General features: G+C 37.5%; 1 protein-coding gene across 1 annotated transcript in view; it reads right to left on the bottom strand.

Annotated features, from left to right (window-relative positions):
• Positions 1–12,357, bottom strand: part of NSF (N-ethylmaleimide sensitive factor, vesicle fusing ATPase) — a 164,371-nt gene that overhangs the window by 32,198 nt on the left and 119,816 nt on the right. Inside the window, exons 16-17 of the mRNA XM_003414511.4 lie at positions 6,437–6,503; positions 3,887–3,966 (exon numbers count right to left, since the gene is read on the bottom strand). Coding sequence (XP_003414559.2) covers positions 3,887–3,966; positions 6,437–6,503 — 147 coding nt within the window. The remainder of the gene's footprint in view (positions 1–3,886; positions 3,967–6,436; positions 6,504–12,357) is intronic.

Below are 12,357 nucleotides of genomic sequence, written 5' to 3'. Positions count from 1 at the left end.
CTTACCCTTCTTTTCTGAGTTGTTCCTCCCTCATTAACATAAAATCATTGCCCCCTAAGGTTCCTATGTAATCTTTTGAGTTGCTATTGTCAATTTGATCCCATATAGGTAGTGCTTAAAAGAGCATAATGCTCAAGGCGGCAACCCTGGTGGTGTAGCGGTTAGGGCTATAGCTGCTAACCAAAAACATTGGCAGTCTGAATCCACCAGGTGCTCCTTGGAAACTCTATAGGGCAGTTCTATTCTGTCCTATAGGGTTGGTTGCTACGAGTCAGAATCAACTTGAAAGCAACCAGTTTTTAATCTTTGAGGCAGACCTTTTTTACTAGTTTGGTTTCAAGATGACTTCAGGGGGATATTTTTGGCTTAACGTTTAAAGATTATCTCAGGGTGATAGTTTCAGGGGTTCATCTACCCTCTGTGGCTCTAGAAAGTCTAGAGTCCATGAAAATTTGAAATTCTGTTCTGCACTTCCCCTCTTTTGATTAGAATTCTTCTATGGAATATTTGACCAAAATGTTCAGTAATGGCAGCTGGACACCATCCAGTTCTTCTGGTCTCACAGCAAAGCAGGTTATTGTTCAAGGAGGCAATCAGCCACACGTTCTATATCTTCCTTCTATTCCTGACTCTACTTCCTCTGTTGCTGCAGATGAATACAGCAGATTCATACAGTTTTAATATCTATTTGATGGGAATGCTTCTACTTTACAATAACAAATATTCTTGATACTGGATCAGTCTGAAAATTTCTCCTTATTTTCCTGAGAGTATACAAACTAATTTAAAAAGCAAAGTGGTACAGAGAAAGCATGTTTTTATTTTGTGAAATATACCCAACTAGAAATATTACAAACATTAAGCTCAGTGGTCACCGATTCACACTTATATCAGGTCACCTAGCAGTTCAGATCAGAGTTACCAAATCAAGGACAGGCTGATAGTCCCTTAAGGGATTTCCTGCCATTTCCGATCACTAAGGTAACCACCAGATCTTCTTTTACTTCTTATATATTCCTATATTCTTCCTCTTCAGTCCTTAGAGAAATTCACTCACATCCCTTTTTAACGCTCTAACTCCAGTTTCTGAGATTTCTCCCAAGCTGTGCATGTACATTGGATATTTACCTCTTATTTCTAGCTCTCTGTATACTTTTTCTTCCATTTAAGTAGCTTCTGAAACCACTTATTTTTATTTATCTTTTTAAACCACTTTATTGAGATATAAGGAGCCCTGGTGGAACAGTGGTTAAAGCAATAGACTGCTACCCAAAAGATCAGCAATTCAAAACCACCAGCGGCTCCGTGGGAGAAAGACGTGGCAGTCTGCTTCCACAGAGATTTACAGCCTTGGAAACCCTATGGGGTCACTATGATTTGGAATCCACTGGATGGCAGCGTGTGTGTCTTTTTTAAAATTGAGATATAATTCACATACCACACAATTCACCCATTTAAAGTGCACAATTCAATGGTTTTTAGCATATCCATAGATATGTACTACCATCAATTTTAGAACATTTTCATCACCAAAAAGAAACTCCATATCTATTAGAAGTCACCACCTACCCTCCCCATTTTCCCCCAGGCCCTAGCAACCAATAATCTACTTTCTCTCTCTATGGATTTCCCTATTCTGCACATTTCATATGCTAGAATCATACAATAGGTGGTCTTTCGTGACTAGCCTCTTTTACTTAGCATGTTTTCAAGGTTCATCTGTGTTGCAGTACACATAACAACACTTCATTCCTTTTTATGGCTGAGTAATATTTCATTGTATGGATAATACCACACTATCCATCTATCAGTTGAGAATCCTTTGGGTTGTTTTCCCTTTTTGGCTATCATGAATAATGCTGCTACAAACATTTGTGTATGAGCTTTTGTACAGATATATGGTTTCATTTCTTTTGGGTATGTGCTTAGGGGTAGAACTGCTGTTTCATATGGTAACTCCATGTTTAGCCTTTTGAGGAACTGCCATGCTGTTTTCCTAAGTGGATGTACCATTTTATATTCCCACCAACACTGTATGAGAGTTCCCATTTCTCTATATCCTCACCAACACTTATGATTGTTTCCTTTTGATTCTAGCCATCATAGTGGGTATGAAGTGGTACCTCACTACGGTTTTGATTTGCATTTCTCTGATGGTCAATGTTTGAATGTCATCTGTTCTTTACCTTCTCTCAAATCATACCCTGTCTAAAAACATAAACTTTAACAATAGTGCCATCAAAATGAGAGACCATTCAAAATGTGTATTTTGGTGAATAAGTTATTCATCAAATACCTACATATAAACCTCTGTGCAAGATGCTGTGAGATTTTAAAGCATAAGATAATGTTATTTCCCTGGAGTCTTATTCTTATTAAGTCTTTAATGAACATGTTGCAGTTCCTTTGTTAATATGTTCTGTTTATTTCTTTTAGTGTCTATAGATTACAAATAACAAATAACTCTTAACCAAGGAATTTCTCTTTGTTTAAATTGATTTGTATAGTATTTAGCAGTGAAAAAGACAAGTAATTTAAAAAATACTACTGAAAACTTATTCCTCTCCTCCCAAAATGACTTTTTGCATAAATTCTTTTTAGCTAAAAAACTGATTCTAATAAATAAATTTAAATACCTGGAAAAACTCTCCCATTCTAATAATTCTTAAAATGCTAATTTTATTAAAAAAAAAGATTTTTTCTTGTGATATATACATAATGGGGAGAAAGTGTTTCCAATCCAATAACTTCAAATATATTTACACACTTATAAAAATATTGAGGGAATCAGGGAAGGGAAAAGTACACTCACTTCTCTAACTTCCTCCTTGGTATAAGGTAAAACTCCAGTTTCAGGGAATGACAGTTTATAGAAAGATTAACAAATCCTTCCACAGTGTAAATATACAGTAAAATTTCAAGGCTGCTGTAAGTTATGTTTCTTTTCCCTATTTGAAAAATACCGAAAAAATAACCTAGAATCCGTTATCTTCAGCCCTAAAATATATGCACATATAATTTTAACTGTGAAATTAGAAATCAGACTCTCTAGCTTAACACTAAATATTTTCCATACAGTTTAGTTTGTATCTCTAACTTCAAATATGAGATTTCTATGCAGACATTAAGATCTTTTTCAAGTTAGCACTCAACCCCTTTGTATCTGCTTTTGATTGACGTTTCTTCAAGGTTATAGCACGCAGAGTCAATTAAGAGAATTTGTGTCTTCTGTCATAGCCAAACATGCTCTGGCAGCCTCTTCATAATTAACATATTTAACCAACCCTCATAGGTTGGTTTTAAATTTGTTAAGGTATCAAAATCACCAGTCCTTAACAGCCACATCAGTAAAACCTGAAACCACGTGAACCAAAATCCTGACTATAAATCCACTCTTCAAAAGCTCCACATACACAAGAGAAATAATTCAAGCTCATTTGTAAAAACTGAAAAAATAAATCTGCCTATAGGAAGTAAAACTGAAATTTTCCTGAATGCAAATTCTTAGGAAAACTCTACGAAATAATAAATAAAGCAAATGAGAACATGTATTTTGTTGCTTCTACATCACTATCACACTCTTTCATGAGAGATGGAAGGCATTAGGGATGTGCAATATAGTGGAGAACTTATAAAACAAAAATAATACTAACAGAAACTGCAGGATTTTTGAGATCTTCAGAAAAGAAATGGAAAACCTCTCTGGTTGTTAAGAAAATCATCTATCTTAAAACAGATGGCAAGATCAGGTGACCTTTCAAGATTCCTTCAACAACAGAATTTTATGTTTATGATAATCTGCTTATTTAGAGAGAGTGCACTATTATATGCAATTTACTGAAAAACTCTGTGAAAATGTCTTCGTCATTATCATCATTATTTTTACCTGAGGAGGTGCCTTTTTCAGTAACACAAGAAGAGCTTGTAACACCAGATTAGAAAATCGAGGGCCAATAGGAACATAATCTGGAAAAGAACATAGTTGTGTTTAGGGATTTGATACACATACGCACATATTCTAAGCATTCGGAATTTTCTGTATTGAGAGTAAACAGTACTAAACAGTCATGCAACTATCTATAATTAAGAAAAATATCTCCAACAATTTAAATGCTTAAAATATAAGAACCTTATCTGTAAAATTTTTGGAAAACCTTCTAAGTATCCGTAATGAGTTTATGAAGACGTCTTTGGCTTCTCCAGAGACTGTTTTCTTTTTAGGGAAAAAACAAAAATAGGTACATTTCTAAAAAATTACTGCAAATCATGGGAATACAGTACACAGGCAACAAAACATGGTACTAGAAAATGGGTGGAGGTGAAAATGATCTGCTAACGTTAATAAGGTATTTCAGTATAACTCAAATGATGGCAGAGCCACTAAGACTGGCCCTTAGATGATAAAGAACAGTAGTAATAAGAGAACTTTCTACCTGTTAAACTTCCATCAGTCTTTCAAGATTCAGCACAAATACTACCTCCTTAGCTTTCTCTGTATATTCCATGTGCAACCTTGCCTTGTGCTTACAGCTACCTGCAGGCATCAGCCCTCCGAAATTAAAGTGATCCTTTCCTTTTCTGAATATCCAGAATACATGGCATATTCTTCATTAAATTCATTTTTTCCAATATATTTTACAATGGACAGGCAGCATTTCACTTATTTTTTTGTGACCCTAATAATTCTAGCACAGCAGTAAGGACTCAGCAAATGCTTGTTTATTCGTTCACTCAACAAGCACAGATAATAACTATTCATACAAGTGAAAATATACTCAGAGGGCACACATTCCTGACATAGTAGTGTTGCTATGACCACACATCTCAATTGTGCTTAGATAAAGGAATTTACATAGAGCTATGAGTATGTGCCTAAAAGCATTTTAAGAAATAATCCTATACACTGGGTTGAGATGTATCAGAAATACACCCAGGTCACTAAATAAAGCTATCAATTTATAATAAACATTGCCAAAACTCAGAAACATAAACAGATAGCTTTAAGAGAGGACATAAAGCAAGCCTGAAAATCATGGGAACAATGCAGTAAGAACAATTAACTTGAAATCCTTACTATACCACCATAGACAGCTTAAGGAAGAAGGGATTAAAATCACGCGTTGGGTAGTATTTTCAGACATTTACTAAGTCACCAAGTGGGTTTCTATTTCAATGGAGCTTACTGCAGTATCCTGGGTCACTGCTATAATAAATTTATTCCAAATTCATCTAATTTTTACACTGAAATAAAATGTAAGACTAACAACAATTTCCTGCCATTTATTTGTAGTTTAAACCTTATGAGTTAACTGAGTGCCGAGGCTAAGTCTAATCCATCTTTGCATCCTCTAGGAGTGCATTTAAACATCCCTTGCCGTCAAGTCAATTCTGACTCACAGTGACCCTATAGAAGAGAGCAGAACTGTCCCACAGGGTTTCCAAGGCTGTAATCTTTATGGGAGCAGAATGCCACATCTTTTTTCTGCAGAACGGCTGGTGGGTTCGAACCACCGACCTTTTGGTTAGCAGCTGAGCGCTTAACCACTATGTCACTAGGGCTCCTTGCAGTTAAACACAGGAGATGCTTAACAAATACATATCTTTTAATTACTATAGAGTACTTTTTAACTTTCAGAATGTTTTCAACATTTGTTATCCCATTTTTGTCTTCATGATTATTCTATGGGTAAAGGGAAGGTTTTAGTCTTTAACAAGAACAGAACCAGAGGTATGGAGACCTTAAAACTTTTCCCTAAGTGATGCAGCTAATTTGTGGATTTTACTCCAATCCCAAACCTTTCTTTCATTAATTCTGCCAAAGGCCAAAAGGGGAACTTCTGAGCTATAGGCAGCTCAGAGGTACTAAATGGCAAATACACCCATCAACAAAAATCACTAATCATTTACTGTGGGCAGGGCACTCTGTGGAGAGAACAAAATAAACGAGACACTTGCCATTACAGGAAAGCGGTTTATAATGAAGCTATGGTCATAAGGCATATTTAACATGGATACCACCATTGACTTCAGATGGAGAGACGATGCTATATTTTCAACCAAAGAGACCCCTGGTGGAGCAGTGGTTAGGCATTCAGCTGCTAACCAAAAGGTCGGCAGTTGGAATCCATTAGCGCCCTTTGGAAACCTTGTGGAGCAGTTCTACTCTGTCCTATAGGGTGGCTATGAGTCAGAATCGATTCAATGGCAACTGGTTTTTGAATCTACAAATACCTGTTATTTTTCTTTTGCAACTTTTGGCATAGGAGTCCCCAGGTGGCACAAATGGTAAGTGCACAGCTACCAACCAAGAGGTTGGCTGTTTGAATCCACCAAGGTGCCTTGGAAGAAAGGCCTAATGATCTCCTTCCAAAAGATCACAGCCATTGAAAACCCTATGGAGCGCGTCAGCTGCCATGTGGCAAAAGATGTAACTCACCGAGCAGTCTCTCAATGTCATCCACAACCACACAACTGAGCTGGGATTTATATGCATCATCAAAGATCTGAAAGAAAGCACAACCATTTATCATGTAGCTGTCCCCCATAATTATGACAATTTCCAAGAAAATGAAATTTAGTTAATTCTTGAACAATGCCTAAACAAAGCACAGTAAAACACCAATATTTCAGACTACACTAAATTAGAATTTAATAGAATAGGATTTTAGAACTGAAAGGATCCTGGCAATTTAAAAATCAGGAAATTGAGGCTCAAAGCAGTTAAATGACTTGCTCAAGACCACACAACTGAATGATGGCTGAGTGAAGAGCAGGATAATGGTGTTTTCAACACTGAGAGCTGCATGTGTCACACCTGGGCAAGCTGAGGAACAGGTGATCATTAATCAATTGACAAATCCCATCAAGCTTCCCACACTGGTCTTTCATATATGTGTCAGGGGCATGACTTTAATGTTGTGACTCAGGATCTAGGTGGAGCAATGAGGGATGTGTAGAATAAAACTGATGTCATTTTATTGTCTGTAAGAGTTGTGGCCCTGTAGCTGGGAATAACACTGAAAGGACAGAATCCTGTCAGCTCAAATCAGATCATAAAGGTAAAACAGGTTACAAAAGAATTACAGTTGGGTATGAAGGGTCAGATGGACATATCCCTAGAACTAGACAAATGATAGAGGTGTATTGTCTTAAGGCAGCAGATTAAAATAAGGGCAGTGAGGCAAGTTGTTATATCTTGGCAAGGATGTAGCAATTTCAAATCAGAATGAAGAATCAGTTCATGTATATGTTGAACATAAGAGCCCAAAGGATCGAGGCCAGTCCCCTTGTACATGAGAGGAGTTCCTATTCCAGAGACAAGTGGGGCTCAGTGTTCCCCACTGCTATCATGAATAGAAATGAACTCTTCCAGGCCAGCCCTGTCTCTCTGTGCATCAAGACTGTGCCTCCCCTTCCATTTTGCACAGATGGTGCGTTATTTACTTAGTGGATATCTTTTCACTCTAAGATTTAGTATTAGGTATAGAAATAAAGTAAATCAAACCCATAACATTAATAATTTTAAGTTTAAAAGCAACCTGTGTATACTGTTTTTAAAGTATACATAACAATTAAAAAATTTATCATATTAGACTAATAGACTAGCCTTGCTAGTCCAATTTAAAACATGAAACTGAGTAATTAATTTTGATAAGCTCTTAAGTTGAAAGGTAGGAGATAATTTTAATAGCCTTGAAATTAATGCTGGAATAGTAAAGGTAACTTAAGATTCACCATATTTTAATTTCAAGTAATTATTAAATAAATGTAATTAACAGCTTAAGTACTTCGAAGAGAAAATAAAATATTTTAATGTGTATACTTTAAACCATTTAAATAAATTTAATTAAGTTGTAAAAGTCCTCTTTTAAGAAATTGTTAAATTTTACTAGACTTAGAATAAGAGATGTAAGTAGACTTTTTTAAAGCTTAATTTTCTTTTGTGTTCAAAAGCTGGGTTTTACATTATGTAATTTTAGTATGTTCAATTTTAATTTTTTAACTAATTTTTTTTTTTAACTAATTAGCTACACATGGTCTTTTCTATGCTCAAAAGATTTGAAGATTGGAAAAAAAAAGTAAAACAAAAAAAAATTCATGTTGACAATCTAGATGGTAAGTTCTTTCCCAATACACTGCACGCTCCTTAAACTAGGGGTTGTCCTCCTCAGTATTACGTTTTCTGGGTCTGACACCTCTGTGGTGCCTAATAAATGTTTGCTGTGTGCATGCATGAAAAAATGTGTCCCTCCTTTCTATTCTCATGGACACCCTTCAATTCAGTTCCTTGTTACGTCTTTCCTGGAATAAATACTTGACTACAGCTTCTACCTCCAGATAAAATGTAAACCCATTCATTGCCTTAGAGTTGATTCCAACTCATAGTGACCCTATAGCACCAGTAAGAATGAAAATGAAGAGTATGGTGTTGGTGTGGGTGTGTATGTGTTGGTGTGAGTGTGGAACGAGTGTTGGCATAGGTGTGGTGTGGGTGTGGTGTGAGTGTTGGTATAGTGTGGGTGTGGGTGTGTTGGGGGTAAGTGGTTGATAAGAGATGAAGCAGAAGAGGTGAGGAACGAATCTGGATATGGAGGGTCTTACAAACTTCATATAAATTGAAATTTTACTGTAAAGGCAATAAAAAGCCACTAATGAGTTTTTTCTTTTTTTAAAAACAAGATCACTGTGGTAAAATATAAAAAATAAATAAATAAATAAAAGCCCCCTCAAAAACCCACTGCTGTCAAGTCGATTCCAACTCATAGTGACCCTATAGGACAGAGTAGAACTGCCCCATAGAGTTTCCAACGAGCGCCTGGTGGATTTGAACTGCTGACCTTTTGGTTAGCAGCCGTAGCTCTTAACCACTACGCCTCCAGGGTTTCCGTGGTAAAATATATATAACAAAAACATTTGCCATTCTAGCCATTTTTTAGGACGCAATTCAGTGACATTAATTACATTCACCATATTATGCAACTATTACCACTATCCATTTGCAAATGTTTGTCATCACCCTATGAGCTGGAATCGACTAGAAGGCAAAAGGTTTGGTTTATTTTGGTAAACAAAAACTCACTAAAGAGTTTTACGCATAAACGTGTCAGGTTTATGTTTTAGAAACATTTTTCTGGCTGATGTATAGGAAAGCACTAGAATGAGCAATAGTTGTTTGAGAAAGTGGAATCCAGGTGAGAGATCATGGTGACCTGAACAGAGAAGGGTGGTACATGTGCTAAGAAGTGCACAGATTCTAGAGATATTTAGGAGGTAGAACTGAAAGGACTTGGTGAATGAATGGTTGTCTGCAGTCAAGGATCCTGGTTTGACAACTGAAATAAGGCACAGAGGAGAAGCTGGTTTGGGAATGGATCCAAAGTGTATTTAAAGGGCAGGAAAAGAAGAGCCTTTACCCTGCCTTCTCACCCCCAAAAAGGGAAGAAGAAAAGAGAAGAATTGGATATTTATTTCACAGCCCCTTGATACACAGTGATGGCTCTTTTTGGCTTTAAACTGATGAATTCAAGAAAATGGAAAAGTCTGGAAGCAGTAGCTCCAGTTTTTTGGGTTTTTTTTTTTGCTATTTTCCAAAGACTGGACCAATAAGCAGCCAATGTGGTACCCTATGAACTCAGGTGATTTCAGGAGATCACTGAAAATAATGCTTTGCCTACTCAAGGTTCTGATGTAAGCATAAATTCCGTCCATCATGGTGGAACATCATGGATTAGAACCACGGGGACCTGACACATTGTTCCCTCGCTAGTTGTAGTAGTTCTACGTTTTCCCTGAATCAGCCCTTCTTCCACTTCGAAGCAGCAGAGAGCTCACATGGTCACAGGGACCTTATTCAGGATACTACTGAGGTCTCACTGAAGATAAGCAGCTGTGTAGTCTCACCAACTTATCTCAGATAATATTATTCATAAAGCATTACAAATCACTTCACAGTTGACTGCATGAGCTACCTATAACATTTTAGAAGAAAAGTACCTTCAGAAGCCATTTAATGTAATTTTTTTTTACAGACAGCTCTTAATGAATTAATTACTATAACTGGAGGGAGACGAGCACTCACATCTAACTCTCTTAACAACATTCTTACCATGAAAAAGGCTGTACAATTCCAGTTGTAACTTGACTAGTTTCAGTTGACTAGTCAACTGAAACTCCTTTGGGTAGCTACTCTGCTCTAATTTAAATACACGCACACACACACACACCCCTTCAGCTTCTTATACATACATTCATTTCCTTATCTAGACACAAGTATAATATGAGGTCTTCACTCTTCCCTTGGATCCATGTTTTCTGCCTAGTCTCTTTAGCCCCTTCCATTCTCTAGCTTCCTGGCTGAGGGCCCAGCAGAATCGTTACTAAGAAGACATTCAGATTTGACTGGCAAGTATATGAGATTAGCTGCCAGACTAAAGCCTAAGCAAGAGATAGTTACATACTGGGCTGGAAGACTCAACGTCAGGTAGATAAACCTCAAAGAAGGAAAGATGCATTAAAAGCAAATTCATATCTACCGCCCCAGTTAGACTACTACAACTGAAATGCCAAACTTACCCTCAGCAATAGCACACAGCACCTGGTCCAGATCAACTATGCCCTAACTAGCCAGGTGGGCTGAAACTGTAGCTTATAGAGTCTGAAAGAATTTATAATTTAAATTCTTACCTTCTTATTTAGTAAGATAAATGTACGATGCTCTAGCCTTCCTTTGCTGGAGAGGTCATTAACAGGTGATCCTATGACTTACCATCCAAATCAGGACACTTTGAGAATCAAAGCGGGGGAGCTATTAATAATCACATGGGAACAACAGGTAAAAACCAGGATGACTCAAGGTATATTGGCATGTAAGGCCACCCAAGTTATCAGAAGTCTCCAGTGTAGCAGGTGGAATTATCTATATCTATCTAGTCTTAGAGTCAGTCAGGTGGGATATCTAAAACAGAAAGCTAACAAAGAAGAATGGGAAGAAATGAAAAGGGAACAAAATGTGGAATCAATCAGCATGGAAGTAATGAGGCCAATTCTACAGGATGAAGAGCATCTCCAGAAAACACAGTCTGACAGTTGATTTCTAGCTATGCATATATATGAGACTTTCATCATTAAATTCTCTGGTATCACCACCTATCCTGCATGCAAAGGTAGGTAGTGAGAGGCATACAGTATCTGCTTCAAGACCACAAGAAACAATCCAGAAAGCGGGGATTCTGAGCTCAAGGCAAGAGCATGGCTGGAGGCACTCTGCAAGCACTTAGAATAGGAGTGGGGTTCCGGCCACATATGGGTTAGGAGCAGATCTGAATACAGCCCTCAAGGACACTGCAAGCTCCTGACACACAGCCTACTCCTGGATTCTTCAGTCAAGCTGGGGGGGTTCCTGTGTGCAGGCTTGGGGGAGCAGCTGCAGACTCTGGAGTTCACATGAACACAAATGGGAACAGGCCAGCGTCAGTTAGCTCCATGTTAATCCTGACCTTTCAGTATCACAAACCACAGCGATGAGTGTTCTAAGATTCTGTCCTCCTCTTTCTATTATCTCTTTAGTGCTCTTAGGTAAATTAAGCCAAATTCTCTGGTTCTTTTGAGACTGAAAGAGTTCATCTCAATTCTGAAGTGGTTGGGGTGAAGTATTTAGTTAGCTGGAATCTGATGACACTAGTAATCTGATGGCTTGGGAAATCCCTAATGTAGTGAATCTGTCAGCAGTTAGTTGAAAGTGTACTCTAATCATATCTGGTAGCATATAAAAACATAAACGAGCAAATTCAAATTGGTGCTATCAGTAATAATCTCCAGTTTCTAAATATAACGTGGGAGTAGACCAAGCAAACATCAGCTGTCTCCTAACAAAACTGCCTCAGGAAGTGGACCTAAAACTGGCACAGCACTAAAGCTTCCTGGGATGACCCTAAAATCCTTTATTTGTTCTCCCTGCTTTTCGGGAAAAAATGTTACATTTTCACATAAAATGAGCCACAGGGTGGAGAATTCTGAGTGATACAAAAGGTCGCAAGATCTGAAACTTCTGCTAAAGATCTACGCCATTCTCCTTTGTGTGCCAAACTGATACAAGAGTCAAAAGACACGATGTATTAATCAAAACAACAACAAATGCTACCCCCTGCCATTGAGGGACCTGTAGGCACTTCTGGAGTGTCCACTTCTCTCAGTAATACATGCACAAACTTCAACACACCAGCTACACGATATGTTAGGATGTTTACCAAAAACATCCAAATTCTGTTGCTTAGTTACTAATGTCAAAAGATCCAATTTCCAGCTCTGCTCTTTGTAGAGACTAAACCATGAAAAGAGGAGGATTAGGCACCATGATTC

This window comes from Loxodonta africana, chromosome 18 (assembly GCF_030014295.1).
Source record: "Loxodonta africana isolate mLoxAfr1 chromosome 18, mLoxAfr1.hap2, whole genome shotgun sequence".
Lineage (NCBI taxonomy): Eukaryota > Metazoa > Chordata > Mammalia > Proboscidea > Elephantidae > Loxodonta > Loxodonta africana.
Note: the sequence above shows the minus strand (reverse complement) of the source record. Positions and strands in the feature narration are given on the sequence as shown.